This window comes from Squalius cephalus, assembly GCF_949319135.1.
Source record: "Squalius cephalus genome assembly, chromosome: 9".
Lineage (NCBI taxonomy): Eukaryota > Metazoa > Chordata > Actinopteri > Cypriniformes > Leuciscidae > Squalius > Squalius cephalus.
The window spans coordinates 5478826-5495690 of record NC_137130.1 but is presented as its reverse complement, the minus strand read 5'-3'; the positions used below and the strand labels follow the sequence as shown (position 1 = coordinate 5495690).

Genomic DNA, 16865 nt, shown 5'->3' with positions numbered 1-16865 from the left:
ATTATATATGTTAAAATTTATGTTTTATAACAATCATTGTATACAAAATATATTTATTTGTTTTATTATTACATTTAATAAAATGTATTGTTTATTATTTTATATTATTAAATATATATATCATCCAGGCCAATATGCATGCAGTTAAAAATACATAATCATTTCTCTGTGCATATAGGCTATTTATCTTTTATAACAATCATTGTATACAAAATATATGTATTTGTTTTTATTACATTTAATGCAATTTATTGTTTATTATTATATATTATAAAATATAATTTTTTTGTTATATCTCCCAGGCCAATATGCAGTTAAAAATACATATTAATTTCTCTGTGCATATAGGCTAGATTTCTTCCATGCTCACCTGGCAGCGTGTTGTAGTCATCAATGAGGAACATGTGTTCACTGTCAGGGTCAGAGGCGATGAGGTTGAGCTCCCTCAGGAACTCTGCTTGTGTGGGGTCAGAGGTGTTCACGATACCCAGCGCATACATCTCAATATTCGCCACTTGAGCCTCACGTACGGCAATATCCAGCTTAACGGATTCCCTTTTATCCGTTTGTCCATCCGTAATGACGATGGCTACTTTCCTGACACCGTTCCTGGCGCTGTAAAAGGCCTCCTGTGTGGCTTTGCGGATGGCAGTGCCAGTATAGGTGCCCTCTCCCATGTAAGGCATGTTCCTGATCGCCTTCTTGACGTCCTGCTTTGTCATATACCTGGCCAGGTTAAACTCCAGATGGACTTCCAAACTGTAAATAATGAGACCAATTCTCGTGGCATTACGGCCCACTGTGACACGGTCCACCAAGGCTGTGACAAAGTCCTTGATGATCTCAAAGTTTTCCGGGCCCACGCTCTCAGAGCTGTCAATCACAAACACCAGCTCCATGGGCCTTTCCTTGCACTTGATACCACATCCTAGAAATATACAGTCATGTCATGACGCACCTGTTATTTCATTATCAAATCATTTGATTTGCCATTTTTAAAACCTAAGACTCACCACAAATCTCCTTGATCAGCTTGATTATGTCTTCTCTCTGGAAAATCATTAAAAAATGACTGAATTTGCTAATATTTACAATGCATATGGTTGCATTGTCTTCCAAACATTAACTCAAGCTTAATTATGTCTTCCCTCTAAAACAAACATTGAAAATGACTGAATTTACTAATATTTAGAGTGCATATGGTTGCAGTTTTTCTAATACTGTATTACCTATTTAACAAGCTTGATTATGTCTTCTCTGAAGAATCATTAAAAATTATTACATTTTCTAATATTTACAATGCATATTGTTGCTTAGTTTCCCTAAAATGAACTTGTTAATCAGCTGGATTATGCCTTCTCTATGAAAAAATCATTGAAAAATGACTGTATTTGCTAATATTTACAATGCATATGGTTGCATAGTTTTCCAAACATTAACTCAAGCTCAAAATAACTCAAATAATATTATAGTAACTTATATTTACAATGCATATGTTGCATAGTTTCATAGCTGAATTGTCTTTCCTCTGAAAAGCATTGAAAATGACTGAATTTGCTAATAATTACAAAGCAAATTGTTGCAGTTTTCCTCAAATTAACATTTTAATAAGCATGATTATGTCTTCTCTCTGAAAAATCATTTAAAAATTACTGAATTGCTAATATTTACAATGCATATGGTATCATTGCATTCCTAAATTTAACATCTACTAAAATTAAAATACAATTGAAAAGATGCGAATGTGTTTGATCTTACCGTGAGTCCTTGTTCGCCCTTTAATCCTGTTCTTCCCTAATGGAGGAGATTTAAACACTCATTAAACACACTAATGTACAGTGTGATTTAGTATTTACACTGTCTGCTCTTTGCACAAACGATGGTTTATAGTGACTAAATGAACTCACAGCTAGTCCTGGAGTCCCTGGGTCACCAAAGTCACCTTTGGCTCCTTTAAAGCCCCTTTCCCCAGGCAAACCACGATCACCCTGCAGGACAGAGAGAAATACAGATGAATGGGGCATATCATTGATATCAGTGATTTTAAAATCATTGAATTTGTATACCTGAGGTACACTTAAAATAGACTATTTTTCATCAAAAAATCTTTCTGTCCCTTTTTTCATTTAGACCTGAACTAAGCAGGCTGCTTTTATACAGCTGTGCCTTTAAAGCTCTATTCGCACAGGAGAAGTATTACCTGGTGACCTCTAGTCATTTGTAATAATTGCAGAGGTTTTCTGTAATCTTAATCCTGTTGCGAATCGGCCATGTCTGTAATTTGTAAAGTAAAAATTCCCCCGCAAATGACCTACCATATTTCGCCGAACACCGAGGTCCTGTGATAATATTAGTCCCGTGCGAATCGGCATCTCTGTGATTTGGCGGGGTCGTTTATAATTTTTTTCAAGGTTTTTGTTTCCTGTGTGCTTTTTTATCCATCTTTCGCAAAGAATTGAGTTTAAGTGTTTTGATAGTACTTTGGGTGCTGGGTCATATCGCTATACACCATACAACTATACAATTTGCAGAAAGAGAAAGCTGAAAACCATGACTATATTGAGATGGATGACATGTATAGCAGCATGCGGTAATGAACATTCTTCTGTTTATGATATATCATACAGCTAGACCTATAATAACGACAAGACATTTCCAAGCAATCTATTGACATCATATCCGTCAGTAAATTCGAGTAAAATCACAGGCTTCGCTTATCCCGTGCGAATGCGCCACACGAAATTCAGATATGGGTTGGTAATTTCTAAATCACACGAGATCCCCAGATAATACTAATCCCGTGCGAATAGGGCTTAAGAGTGCGTTCACACTTGGCATGTTTGGATTAAAGCGAACACTTGCAGGGCTGCCAACTTTTGAGTTTAGCTTGGAGTGAGTTTTTTTTTTTGGGGGGGGGGGGGGGGGGGTGTATGTAAAAACTAATATTGCATCACAATAAGTGTAATTGTGATTGTCAAAACATTTGGTAACTAAATAGAATTTTATGAAGTTTAGTGACAACATGTTACAATGTTTACATTGTGCAATGACTGGTAGGATACAGTTTTTATTATGGCTTGACAAAAATTTCAAGATTTCAATTCCATTCTTGTGATTTGATTCCGATTTTGATTCAATATTGACTAATTTGGATACATGTTTATTTTAAATTTTATTTAAAAAAACAATCTCACCTAATGCTGTAAACATAGAGGGCCCAATCTGCTGGTATTATTAAAGGTTAAAAATAACAAATTAAATTAAATATAATGCAGTTTTTGTTATGATAACAATTATTTAATGACATAAGTAAAAATATAATAAATATGTAATATAGTGCTCAGCAAAATCTCCTCTCTAGCTATTTTTTTCTATTCAGTTAACATGCTATGGTCATTAAATGGCTTTCCTGAGGTAAATGTAACGTTATGTGACATAATTGTTCTCCTGCTGTTATATTGACCTCTTTCCGTGGTTGAAAAACACTAATTGGTCGATATTATGTATACTTTCGGTAAGTTGTACTGCATCTTTAAATAAAAAAGTAACAGATGATCGGTTCACGTGCACTTGAACTGAGGCGCTCAGCGATCTGTCACGTCACATTTACAAGCGCCAAACGTATTTTTGTCTGAATTTCGTAATAAAATTGACAGAATCTAAGAGCTGAGAATTAGTTTAATATTAAAAGTACCTCTTTGCTCCGCAATTTTTCTGTGCATGAGAAAATGGATGTGTGGCGTGAGAGCGTGTGAAAAGTGTCAATTGCGTGAGTCTCACACTCAATGCGTGAGAGTTGGCAGCCCTGCACTTGAGCGATTGCTCTGTTAGTGCGATTGTTCATTTGAATAAGTGTGAACGCTGCCATCTGAACCCTAGTGTGCACCAAACAAGTGGACCGAGACCCCTGAAAAGATGGGCTCCGCTTCCAAACGAACTGAAATATGAACGCAACATGAGGCAAAGACATGTAAACGAACCAAAAACAGGACATGATGTCACGATGCGACCCTAAAAAGGACAAAATGCTGTTTATTCCTCTTCACAGTCGTGATGTTGCCCATCACAGGCATCAGAACCGCGTCTCCTCACAGCAGATCTTGGTTTGTGTGTGTGACGGAGGGATTCCTGACGCTGTTTTGACTCCTTTACACATTTCATAAGCTCTTCACGAGTTCTCAGCTGGTCAAAATACCATCATATTTCGGCTACGCATATACAACGAGCACATTTATCCCGGAACACAGCAAAGTTTTGGATGTTCGGTAAGTTCTGTTGCGAAATATACATAATAAAAGCTGACCAATCAGGTTGTGAACACATCCCTATGCCTTTAGGTCCGGTATCTTTAGTTCCGGTGTTAAAATGCCAATGTGAACATGTGAACGCTAAGTGGACCAGGACTAAATGAAACCAAGTGAACTGAACTACAAGTGTCAACACACACTAATGTAACATCTTTAAAACTCCCCCGTCTTCTTTAGTTAGTCTCACCTTGGAGCCTGGAAGTCCTTCTCCTGATGGGCCCCTCGGCCCTGTCACTCCAGGACCCCCATGATCACCCTGATGGATTCAACAAACTATTTTATTTTTTAAACCAGGTTATCATGACTTGGACACAATGCCATTACATTCCAGTAGTGGGCAATATTGCATATTCATGATTTTGCTGCTGATTTAAAATGACATCATGACAATTATATCTTTTCTTTATTTAGTTTAAAAGGTGTCTTGATTTTTTATTTAAAGTACACTACCAGTCAAAATTAGGAATAATTGAGATTTTTTATGTTTTTGTCTCTTATGCTCATCAAGGCTGTATTTATTTGATCAAAATACTGTACAACAGTAATATTGTGTAATATTATTGTATATTTATAAGAATATATATATATATATATATATACATATTTATTCCTGAGAGGGTTAAGCTGAATTTTCAGCATCATTACTTCAGTCTTCAGTGTCACATGATCCTTCATAAATCATTCTAATATGCTGATTTGCTGCTCAGTTATCATCAATTATTATTTTTTAATAATGGTTCTTATTATTAGCAATGTTGAAAACAGTTTTTTTGCTGCTTCTATCCTCAGATAAATTGAATGTTTTCAACATTGATAATAATCAGAAATGTTTCTTGAGCAGCAAATCAGCATATTAGAATGATTTCTGAATGATCATGTGACACTGAAGACTGGAGTAATGATGATGAAAATTCAGCTTTGATCACAGGAGTAAATAAAATAAAAAAAATTAAAAAAGAAAACAGTTATTTTAAATTGCAGTAATATTTCACAATTTTACTGTATCTTTTAACAAATAAATGCAGCCTTGGTGAGTATAAAAAACTTCTAAAACATTAGAAAATCTTGATTATTCCAAACTTTTGACTGGTAATGTATACTGACTGCTGAAAAATATCAATGTATAATTATTTTAGCTGTATTAAATTAACCTACTTTGGGTCCCTGAATACCTTCCCCTGGGGGTCCTTGTGGCCCTGGAGGACCTGGCCTTCCCATGTTGCCCTGAAACAGCAATAAAGCAAAATCAATAGGGCAGAACAGACAGCTTGTCTTCCTCAATCTCCACAGCAACACAGACAGACTCCCAGTGCATGCTTGTTCAGGCCGTGCAGCATCACAGGTTCATTACTGTAGTCAGGGACATTTATGGGAATGAATATCAATCTTACCGGCTGTCCCTGCAGTCCTTCACCAGGTGGTCCTGGCAAACCAGGCAAACCCCTGAACCCAACATCTCCCTGAAGAGAAAGTCAAGTTTCACCAAAACCACCTTTTAAATTCATTCCTACTATGCAGCACATTTTCATGTTCCCATCTTAATATATTGAACTCAATATTTCTGTATTAACTGCCACACAATCATTAGTTTGCTTTCTTTTATCACAATAATACAATCAAGTGAAGTGTGAATTTTAAATAATAAGTTAGACATGGCAACAAAAAAAAATAAACTAGCAAAATGTAAATTTTGGCCATTTTTTTATTATTGCAAGTGCTTCCTAATTTTTGTCTTTTCTCTAATATTAATATTTTTTTAGGAATATTGATTTAATTTATAATCAGTTTTTACTGGGCGTTTTCTGTCTTCAATATCACATTGCATCCTGATAGTCTTTTGTCAAATCCATAACTAGCAAATGCCACTTCTTTCATGACATAATCCTACAGGAAGTGACATCATTAAGTGAAATCAAATGTCAGTAAGTATTCTCAATGGGTTTGATGTATTCTGTGATGTGTTGTGCTATAAACTCTAAAACATCCCATATTTTGATAATATCAGCATTTCAAAGGATGGTTAAAAAAATACCAAAATGAATCCCTCACTGACAAATGACTAACTTTAGCTCCTTCTTTCCATTCTTGTCATTGTGTAATTAATCAAGTCATAATTAATAAAGTTTAAGTGTCCGAACACACTTAAAGTCAGAAATGACCCATCATTAACACATGCTGTGCCAGGTTCAAGTGGTAACTTCACCTTTGGTCCAGGAACACCGATGCCCTCGGGGCCGGGCTCACCTGATGGGCCTGGAAAACCAGGCAGACCCTGTGGAAGGTAAACACACATGCTCTTATACCTAGCAACAAACCTTTGTAAGGGAACTATGATAAAAATGACTTAAGAAATATGTCTTTTGAGTGATGTTTAAGCATTAGGTCACAAGATCTCGCGATATTAGAACGTGACGATATTTCTCGTCGAGGTGAAAGCTGTCTCGCGATATCAGTAATGAAGGAGTTGAGCTTGTGGCAAAACCTTTTACAGTGCTTGCTGGTTTGGCCAATATTAAACAAGGATTTGATCATGCTGTGAAGTGTAACAACAGCAATCACCAGGTCATTGCAGGCAATTGTTATACTACGCAAGTACAGTATGTATTTTAACAGTGTTGTTCAATAAAACCATATGATTACTTGCTTTTGATACTTTATTTGAACCAATTGTTATTGCCTCATTGTTATTATATATATATTTTAAATATTTTTTAAGGCTATTGTTTACTATTTTTATTACCACAAAAATATCATCCGATTACTCAATCCAAATAATCGACAGAATACTTGATTGTCGTTAGTGACAGCCCTAGATAAGTTCAAACATTTCCAAATGCACCTGATTTCTTTTGTATTTTGTGACTTTCAGTCACATATTTTGTCATTGAAGATTACTTAAAAATAGTGTTAAAATATTGTCTTCTCGTGAACTCAAAATCGTGTATAGTCTCGTCTCGTGAGCCGTGTGTATCGTCACACCCCTAATGAGCATGCAGTGATGCTTTAAATAAGCATGTAAAAATTGCTTACCACTGGACCAGGGAATCCTTCACCTTTAGGCCCAAGTGGTCCGGGAGGGCCCGGGTTACCTCGATCACCCTAAATGTGATAAGGGAGGATATATATATATAAATGAATATGTATTTATCTATAAGAAGACTCTTATGTTCACCAAGATCAAAAATACAGTAATGTTGTGAAACATTATTACAATTTAAATTGATTATAACTGAGCAGCAAATCAGTCTATTAGAATGATTTCTGAAGGATCATGTGACACTGGAGTAATGATGCTGAAAATTCAGCTTTGCATCACAGGAATAAATTACATTTAAATAAGCATGTAAAAATTGCTTACCACTGGACCAGGGATTCCTTCACCTTTAGGCCCAAGTGGTTAAAATATTTTCAAAAACAGTGTATATTTCACAATATTACTGTTTTTACTGTATTTTTGGTCAAATAAATGCATTATTCCAAACTTTTCACTGGTTATATCTCATTCCTTTTGCTCATTTTCTTCACTGTTCTACAGATTAAAAAGTCGCACCTTTGGACCAGGCAAGCCGTAACCAGTCTCTCCAATCGGTCCGGGAGGACCCGTGGGACCCAAATCACCCTGTAGGCACGAGGAGATGAGGTCATCGCATTACTTAACTCTCTTTTATTGCTAAGTTGGCAATGATGAATGTGAAATAGAAACGTTCTGATTCATTGTGCTGGCAGTGGGCCTGTAAGGAGGGGCTCAGTTGTAGTAGCTTGGCTTTGTTACCTTTGATCCTGCAACAGATCGTCCAGGAAGTCCCGGCATGCCCAGTCTTCCTGGTGTGCCTGGCTCTCCCTGAAAAACAGTATAATGTTTCTATGATGTAACTGCATTACCTCTAAAACTGTGAAAAACTACAAGCATTGTGTTGCACTGTTACTTCAAACAATGATTGGTTTTGTAAGCTTGGAGCTAAAAAAATCATTCAGTTTTCCTCACATTTCATATTCCATTCCTTTAGTTATTCCCTATAGAGCACAAGAATAAGGTTTTGGAAACAGAAGCCTCATTCCCTACACTCTTGAATTCGCAAAAAAAAAAAAAAAAAAAAAAAAACAACCTTTTACATATTTTACAATAAACGTATACTACCGTTCAAAAAAAACTACTTCCAGAAACAAAGTTGCACTCAATTTTTTTTGTTGTTGTTGTTGTTGTTGTTGTTGTTGTTGTTGATATTCTCACCTTTGCTCCTGAGGGGCCACTTATGCCAGGAGAACCTGGCAACCCTCGAATGCCACGTTGGCCTTGATCTCCCTATTAAGATTAATACAAAGAACATCAATCAACACATACTGTAGGTTATAATGACATATGATACTTTTTTGACATCCACCAGATGACAATCACAAGACGCTCATATAGAAAGAAACTCTGGCACATATTGAATATTAAAAAGATGAATGAATAAAGTACCTTCTCTCCTTGAGTGCCAATTCCAGGAGCCCCTTCAGGTCCCCTGAAACCTGATGCCCCAGGCTCACCCTGATTGAAGTGAAACACAATGGAAGGAATATAGATCCAGATTTACTAAACAGGGCAAATTAGCATGAGAGAGCAATTCCCAAAAATGGCCGATGGGAGTGGAAAGTTCTGCACGTAATCTACTGACAAATAAAAGAACGCAGACTCCGCTAGATAATTTCCATAATGACCATCGCAATCTACCAAGAGCAGAGCAAATTAGCGTCATGTTTAAAGTCCCCGTGTTGTCAATAACTGTGTCCCTTTTAACTCATCTTTGATCACCAAAATGACACATTTAAAGTTTTTTTCCTGTGATAAAATGTTCTGCATGCTTTAAAATAGCTTGAATGGAACTCTACACCCTTGCTTCATTTATTATACACGGATTCATGAATATGCTATTTAGCCCCGCCTCCACTCGCTCACACCAGCTCAGAGATCCACTCGCTCAACTTACTGAGGTAAACACAATGGTATCGCTCTTTACAACATCAGCACTTAACGTAATTAATATGATTAGCCTTTTGCTTGACTATGTTATCAAACAGCTGTGGTGTTTGCTAATGTTAAAATATGCCGGGATAACCTGGCTTCTCTTGAGACTCCACTGCTTTAGAGCGGTCATAGTTAATGATAGTTAAACTCGCCCGCACGTCTTTTTTTCACTGCAGTTTTAAAGAGAAAATCCTCAGCAATGGTGTTGACTTATGAATTTGCACATGGTTTGTCTTAAAGCATATTAAAAACACCACATAGACATATAAACAACATTAAAAACTTGATTTTCACCACAGGGCGACTTTAAGACATGCTTTTTTTGGGCTGTAAATAATGGTGCAAACACCAGTAAATTGATGAGCGCAAACTTTAGTAAATCATCTTGCATGATTTATTTCAATACTCTCCTCCCATAAATGTTGCATCTGAAAGGGAAACTCCTACAAATGCATATGCAATAAGGAATATGCAAAAAATAACCCTGTCCACGCCTTTTCAGTGCTGATTTTGTCTTTAGTAAATCCTGACAGTTGTTTTTTTTACACCAAAAGAGGGTTTGCGCTGGTGCAAGATGTTAGTAAATCTGGCCCAAAAATGTCTTCCCCTTTAGGTTTTGTAATGCATTTAATATCGGGTTCACTAATTCGTTAACTTATTTGCTCCGAGACAAATCTAATATCCAAGAGAATATTAGATGTTAAATGACCTCAGAGCAGTCCAGACATCAGAAAGTTGAGTTACCTTTTGTCCTGGAGCACCGTCCTCCCCGGGAAGTCCAGGTACCCCGGCCAGGCCAGATGAACCAGGTTCACCCTGAAGAAATAATATCAGTAGCCTACTTAGTAAGGATGTGCCCGAAACCAAATACTATGTTCGGAAAGAAAATTATGCACTCTACGGAGCCCCTAAAGGGACATGAAATATGAGATGGCAAGAAAACATATATTTCAATGCTTTTGCATATGTTGTATATAATGTGCAGACATCATGGAGCTGCTATCAATATGCAGATTTTGAAATCACTTTTGAATGGACGCTCGCTTTTCACTTTCGCTTTCCAATTCAGGATCACACATACTCTGTGTAGGGAGCGGCGACACTGACCACACACTTTACAAGATAAAATATTTGTCAATGACGTTCAGGATCTGTTGCACACCAAATCCTCTGACCGTCATCTCTCCTTACTATCTTCACGTGATAAGTGAGATCTGATGTACTGTAATGTAACCGACTACCACAGCAAGCCTAACCATGTCCCTTTAGGGGCTCCGTAGAATGCGTTATTCAATTTCTGTGCCTTTCCGAATTCTGAATTAGGCTTCGGGCTCATAGTATCACCTAAATTCTTCATCATGGTCTTAAATTAGCTTCCATCCTGAATGGCCCATTCCTTTGTTGAGCTTATTAAGAATACAAACCTTAGCTCCGGATTCGCCCTGCCCTCTCTCTCCTGGCGCCCCCATCTCTCCTGGTAAACCTTGTTCTCCCTAGAAAAATGGAAAATATAGTCAACAGATTAAGCCAAGAACAAATTGAACACTTCCTTTTACAGTTTGCCATGAATTACGTTATTCTCTTCAATCTTTAGCAGTACCAACCTTGGGACCAGGGAAGCCCTCTCCTGGTGTTCCTCTTCCTCCCGGAGGCCCTCTCGGACCCTCAACACCCTGAGATTGAGAAATATTACATTAGAAAACCTAACATTTAAGATCGCTAATAATAATTGTGCTAGAAATAATGATTTCCTTTTGCATTTGAAAATCTAATTTTTATGGTTTTAGTATTAGAAAATGGGATATATATATATATATATATATATATATATATATATATATATATTTACTATATATATATATATATATATATATATATATATATATATATATATATATATATATATATATATACTATATATATACAGTAGTGGCCAAAAATGATTACCACAAAAATGGTAACGACAGCTACAGGTTTTATTTTACTATGCCAAAAAAAAAAAAAACAGGAAAAAGTATACCTTAACTACCACATAATCGGTTATTAATATTTAGTTGGTTCTCTCTTGTTTAATGTCTGCACAATTTGGCATGTTTCATTGAGTTTTCACCAATCAAACAATTGACAAAAAACTCAATATGACTACAAAATCTTTAACAAATTTGTAATAATATTTGAATAAAGGTTGAAGATGTACATTTTCCTAGGCTGGACATCACTTTTGGCCACTACTATTATTATTTAATGCATTAATACATCAAAATGGCACACTGAGTTTAGGCTTGTATGTTTAATCTTTTAAATAACAAAATAATAGACCAGGAGCGCTCAATCCTGCTCCAAGAGAATAGACTATAAACTGTCTGTTATGACAAGGTGCAGTTTAACTGATAAGGACAACATTATATGTTATAGAATAATTAATGTCAATTCATGTACATTTTCTTATTTCTGTGAACCCTATAAAAGTCAAGGAAGGACGCATTGTATCACCTTTTCACCCTGAATGCCAAGGCCTGTGAGTCCAATTGGTCCTGGGAAACCTGGAGGCCCCAGCTCACCCTGAGGACACAGAGAGGATGGACAGCACTAAATAAAACAGCTCTAAAATATCCTGAAAATTAACTTATGAGAATAATAACCTTTATTTTCTGAGCATTGAGCATTTCATGATACTCAGTAGGTGAGCAGGACTCATTTTTGTCACAGTAATTTGAGCTGTACCCTCCTATCTGCCCTTTCTCGCCCTCTATCACGGTCCAATCAGTCCCCAGCATTTAAGTGGGAATGTATGGCCACTTTACATACTTCATTAAGCCTTTTGTGTGAGACAGATGGTGTGGTTGTGTGAAGCCCATTCATGGGCTGATATATTTACAGCCCACCTTATCGCCTTTGATTCCCGGGCCCGGCTGTCCTCTTGGTCCCTTCGGCCCCTCCAGGCCCCGGTCCCCCTGTCAAACAAAAGAGCAGTGTCAGACCAGTGTCTCTGAAATGCCAACCTCCCATTCAGATGCATTTACTGCACTGCTCGTATTGCTTCTTTGTCAAAAGAAAAGGTTCACTCTAGGATTTATGACTGATAATGATACAGCACAATCCCTAAATGAGGGAAATTGTTGTTCTTTCAAAGTGGCTCAATTTGTCTGATGGTTGGTTGAACTAATAAGGATTCAATTAGAGCTGATCCAGGATTTGTTGATCTTGGTATAGCTTTCCTGTAGCTCAAACAATAGATTGTTGGCGCTTGCAACGCCAAGGTCATGGGTTTGATTCCCCGGGAAAGCAAGAACTGGTAAGAATTTTATATGTGTATCTTGAAATGCAATGTAAGTCGCTTTGGATAAAAGCATCTGCCAAATGCATAAATGTAAATGTAATATAATAAACACTGCTCAACAGTAATCAAAATAAAACCTTCACCACTGATGAATTCCAGTATTATTTTGGTATAATTGATATAATATTGTAGTATTTGTTAATATTTTAAATTAGCTTTTATTTAAAAAAAAAAAATCATTTTAATATCTTTTAGTATTTTAATAATTTAATTTAAGTTTTATTAATTTGTTTTGTTTATTTGTTTGTCATTGGCTTTATTAGTTTTTAAAAATTATTTCTATTTAGCTTTTCTTAATTTTTTTTTAGTACTTCTTATTTAAACGTATTTATTTCAGTTAGTTGCTATGCCAACATTTAATTTTTTTGTTTAAGCTTTTTAAGTTTACGCTTTTCTTATAACATTTATAATATATTTGATTTCAGCTATATTTAAATTTCAGCTTAATTTATATTTTAGCTATATTTAAATCATTGCTCATGGCTATGAGGTAAATTAAAGCCTATTGGCTATTTAAAGAAATTGACGAGCCATTTAATATGTCCCGCCCCAACTTCCTGTTTTAGTAGGAAATACATCCTACTAAAGCCGCCGAAGTTTCCACCAAATCTCTAACGTTTCTCCTCCATTCCTCCATATCACTTTAAAATATAGCATTCTGTGCAGAACTGGAGCAGACTGTGTGTTCCTTCGCCCCAATGGAAAGCGAAACGTTGTCGTGGTCTGAATCGTTCCCTATCCCCTATATAGTGCACTATGTGTCATTCACCATGTAGAAAATAGTAAATGTGTGAACAAGTGACCGATTTCAACCGCTGCTTCAGCGTCTATTTATAATATAAGGCGGCGGGACGCTTTAGATTCTAGAGAGCATTTGATTGGACAGAAAATCTGATGAGAAGCTGAAGTGCAGAGTGTGATCCATATTGGTGGAAGTGAGAGACTGCACGTTTTGAATGCTTATTTCTTCTAAATGCAAATTGTGTCATTGTTTTGGAGCACACTAGCTTATAGATAACAGCAAGGCTAACATATTCATACTAAAAGGCAAAAAACTTCCATTTTGATTTCATGATTTAATAATGAACTTATGAAGCAAAAATGGTCTTAGATCTGATAAGTTGGGAATCAGTTCAAAATGTATGAATGAATTGGTTCAAAACTGATTTTTTTTGCATCATCATGATGTATTGCATACTGAATATCATCATAAAGTAATGATATAATTTAGTTTAGCTACTGTATGCAGGTTTTCAAAGCACTGAGGTTCAGGTATACAGTAGGTCTTTGACGTGAATCAAGTTTCTCTGCTATATTTTTCCTTTATGGTTACATTTTAAATGCAGTTCTGGCTTTGATGTAGATCTCGTTAGATGCTAACATTAGATAGATTACAAAGAGGCTTAATAGAGTTCAAGGAAATGGAGCCTCGTGTCCTCCGGCTGGTAATGCTCAGCTAATTTACCTGTGAACATACATTAATTAATAGCTTTGGGTTTTGAGATGATGATTTACCAGGGGACTCTGAGCCTCTAATGAGGTATATTTAAAAACAAATGACAGTCTTGAATTTGTTTACTTAGATCTTCTCAGATTGCCTTTGGCTGCTACAAATCTCCAGCTAGATTAAAGAGCAGAGAGTGACATTTGTGAGAACATGGCTGTTTTTGGGCTAACCTTACCTTTGGACCTGGAAAACCCTCTCCTTGTGGTCCTTTCTCACCTTGAACCCCCTGTGGCCCTTGAGGCCCCTGATTTGATGAAGAAATGTGAAGAAAAATGTCATATAGCACCACAATCCAAGAACATAATCTAATCACAATTATAATAAGCCTAAGTAAAGAATTGATTCTTGTATCTTATAGTGGTTTTTGCATGCTGAGTTGCAGACCTAAACAGAGTGTGCTGCATTTTCTGCGCTGATTTTGTGGGGAAAATCTGTTAAATGATTTTAAATAAATGTGTTAAATGGAGCTGAGAGTGCTACATTCTTATTAAATTAGCCAAAATATTTAATAATTTAGCATGCAAGGGACAGGGGCATGTGTAGATCTTTGTGCATGATGTGCATTTAGATTCTGTACAAACCTCTGGCTGTGAATTCAGTGTGGACTGATTAAGAAACTGAATATTTCTGACCTTCTGCTTGTATACTTACAGGCAGACCTGGCTCGCCGATGCCTGGTGGACCCGGAGGACCTGATCTCCCCTGAAATCCCATATCTCCCTGCAGACCGATCAGAGTGAACAATTCAGGAGAAAGAGTAAGACATATAAGATATGACTGCATATATGAGAATCACCACAACCATTACTATCTATGTCACAACCATTACTATCTATGTCAAGTTTTTTTCTTTTTTTTTAAATGCATTATGAGATTATAGAGAAATTAACCCTGTAAATCCTGACATGAATTGTCAGAAAATCTTTTTTATGGAACGGTTTAAGGAACCTTTAGACAAAACCTTATAAGTAAATCATATCATATTTGATAAACCAGCCTTTTATGGCTCATATAATATGATATAGTGAGAATATGGAGCTGCTATTTGTGTTAAATCGTCTGTAACCATGGGTAATATGTTGATACTGAACTGATGGTTATCGGAAACCAAATCCACCCTCTCTTTTCTTTTTCTTTTTTCTTCTTCTTTTTTGTTGTTGTTGAAAAAACTGTTTTATTCAGAGGCCCAAATTGAGAAAAAAATATGCAATTTGGTGCAGTTGTTGTTTTGGCCAAAAATTAAGATGAAATTCTGATTCTGATAGCAGACTAGTTACATAAAATGCATATAAATGTCAGTTGTGACTCTATATCACCCATTAATATGTCTTAGGATAATATTTAAATTCTTAGTTTTATGATCAAAACTCTGTAGCTTTAATTTTGAGGGGCAAAACATATAATGTAGTGCAAAACTATTATGATTCAAAGGCCTTATGGATCATATTTGATACATTTTAACATGGTTTAAAAAAATGCAGTATGCAGTAAATGTTCATCTTGAAATATTTCTAACAATATAAAAGCTATTCTTACATTTACTTTTTAAAAATAAGACATTAATGGGGACATTTTTACAATTATACTAAAATATCTTTTACTTGCTACTAAACTATCAATCAGACGACAAAAGGCATGTAGTAGATTGTGTGCAACAGGCTTTTCAGTAAAGTTTTGATCATTATAATTTTAATGTTAATATGATACAGAAGGCTTTATAGGGTTAAATTAAAGTCTGTACTTGATGTTTTTTAATTTCCTTTTCCTTTCCTTTCCATGGTTAATGAGCCACCTAAACTGGTTAGGTGGCTCATTAACCATGGAAAGGAAAGGAAAAGGAAAAAAAAAACATCCAGCCTAAGATTGTTTGCTGGTCTACACTGGTATTATGGTGGTTTATCTGGGGTGTGCGTTTCCCAAAGCCAAATATGGTCTCCAGTTCTGTCATTACCAACACAATTCAACAGAACTTGCAACCATAGTTGGCTAATGATGCTTTTAGGAAAAGTGAACTGAAAAGCGACCCAAAGTTTTCAAGGCTGAGAGACCAGTAAATCAGCTTAGGCATTTGTTTTTACAGCTTTAAAGTCTGATTGTTTGTGGTAATTTTGGAGAATTTAAGTGTATTTAAATATAAAAGATATATGCGACTGACCTTTGTTCCAGGAAGTCCAATTCCAATGTCGCCCTGTATTCCAGGTGGGCCAGCAGGGCCACGCTCACCCTGTGATTAATTACAAACAAAAGCAACAAATATCTAAGTCATTATATCACATTCATTATTATGTATGCAAGAATTTTTTCATTGTGTAAAATCTATATCCAAAAAGACATAAGAGTTTCTTAGGAGAACCTTTATAAGGTGTTAAGTATTATATAAATTCAGGTTTAAGTTTAAATTCAAGTTGTCATCTCAGAGAAACACTGAAGGAATGTTCTGTGTTCAGTATAACTTAAGCTGTAAGGACAGTATCCGTGTCATGCTGTTGATTATCACGGAAAATAATTTAAACTCGTCCCTCAGTTTTTACAAACATAACTTAAAATGGTGCTGACAGAAATCCACTTACAATGGATCCACTTCCAGTGAAAGCACATGACTGTCAACAAGATGAATTTATTTTCTGTGGAAATCGACAGCAGGCCACAGATTCTGTCAATAGAGCTTAAGGTAAATTGAACCAAGAACATTCCTTTTACATA

The 16865-nt window shown here is 36.0% G+C and overlaps 1 protein-coding gene and 1 long non-coding RNA gene across 2 annotated transcripts in view; one reads left to right on the top strand and one right to left on the bottom strand.

Annotated features, from left to right (window-relative positions):
- Nucleotides 1–16865, top strand: part of LOC307164079 — a 45800-nt gene that overhangs the window by 3174 nt on the left and 25761 nt on the right. Inside the window, exons 2-3 of the long non-coding RNA XR_013822207.1 lie at nucleotides 7843–7947; nucleotides 14816–14919. This is a non-coding gene — a long non-coding RNA (uncharacterized lncRNA). The remainder of the gene's footprint in view (nucleotides 1–7842; nucleotides 7948–14815; nucleotides 14920–16865) is intronic.
- Nucleotides 1–16865, bottom strand: part of col28a2a (collagen, type XXVIII, alpha 2a) — a 38826-nt gene that overhangs the window by 4629 nt on the left and 17332 nt on the right. The window contains exons 12-32 of the mRNA XM_079880470.1: nucleotides 16318–16386; nucleotides 14814–14882; nucleotides 14338–14406; nucleotides 12201–12269; nucleotides 11809–11877; nucleotides 10920–10988; nucleotides 10740–10808; nucleotides 10060–10131; nucleotides 8770–8838; nucleotides 8539–8610; nucleotides 8080–8148; nucleotides 7858–7926; nucleotides 7338–7406; nucleotides 6511–6579; nucleotides 5699–5767; nucleotides 5463–5531; nucleotides 4495–4563; nucleotides 1908–1988; nucleotides 1759–1794; nucleotides 1014–1050; nucleotides 371–928 (exon numbers count right to left, since the gene is read on the bottom strand). Of these exons, the coding sequence (XP_079736596.1) occupies nucleotides 371–928; nucleotides 1014–1050; nucleotides 1759–1794; nucleotides 1908–1988; nucleotides 4495–4563; nucleotides 5463–5531; nucleotides 5699–5767; nucleotides 6511–6579; nucleotides 7338–7406; nucleotides 7858–7926; nucleotides 8080–8148; nucleotides 8539–8610; nucleotides 8770–8838; nucleotides 10060–10131; nucleotides 10740–10808; nucleotides 10920–10988; nucleotides 11809–11877; nucleotides 12201–12269; nucleotides 14338–14406; nucleotides 14814–14882; nucleotides 16318–16386 (1891 nt within the window). The remainder of the gene's footprint in view (nucleotides 1–370; nucleotides 929–1013; nucleotides 1051–1758; nucleotides 1795–1907; nucleotides 1989–4494; nucleotides 4564–5462; nucleotides 5532–5698; nucleotides 5768–6510; nucleotides 6580–7337; nucleotides 7407–7857; nucleotides 7927–8079; nucleotides 8149–8538; nucleotides 8611–8769; nucleotides 8839–10059; nucleotides 10132–10739; nucleotides 10809–10919; nucleotides 10989–11808; nucleotides 11878–12200; nucleotides 12270–14337; nucleotides 14407–14813; nucleotides 14883–16317; nucleotides 16387–16865) is intronic.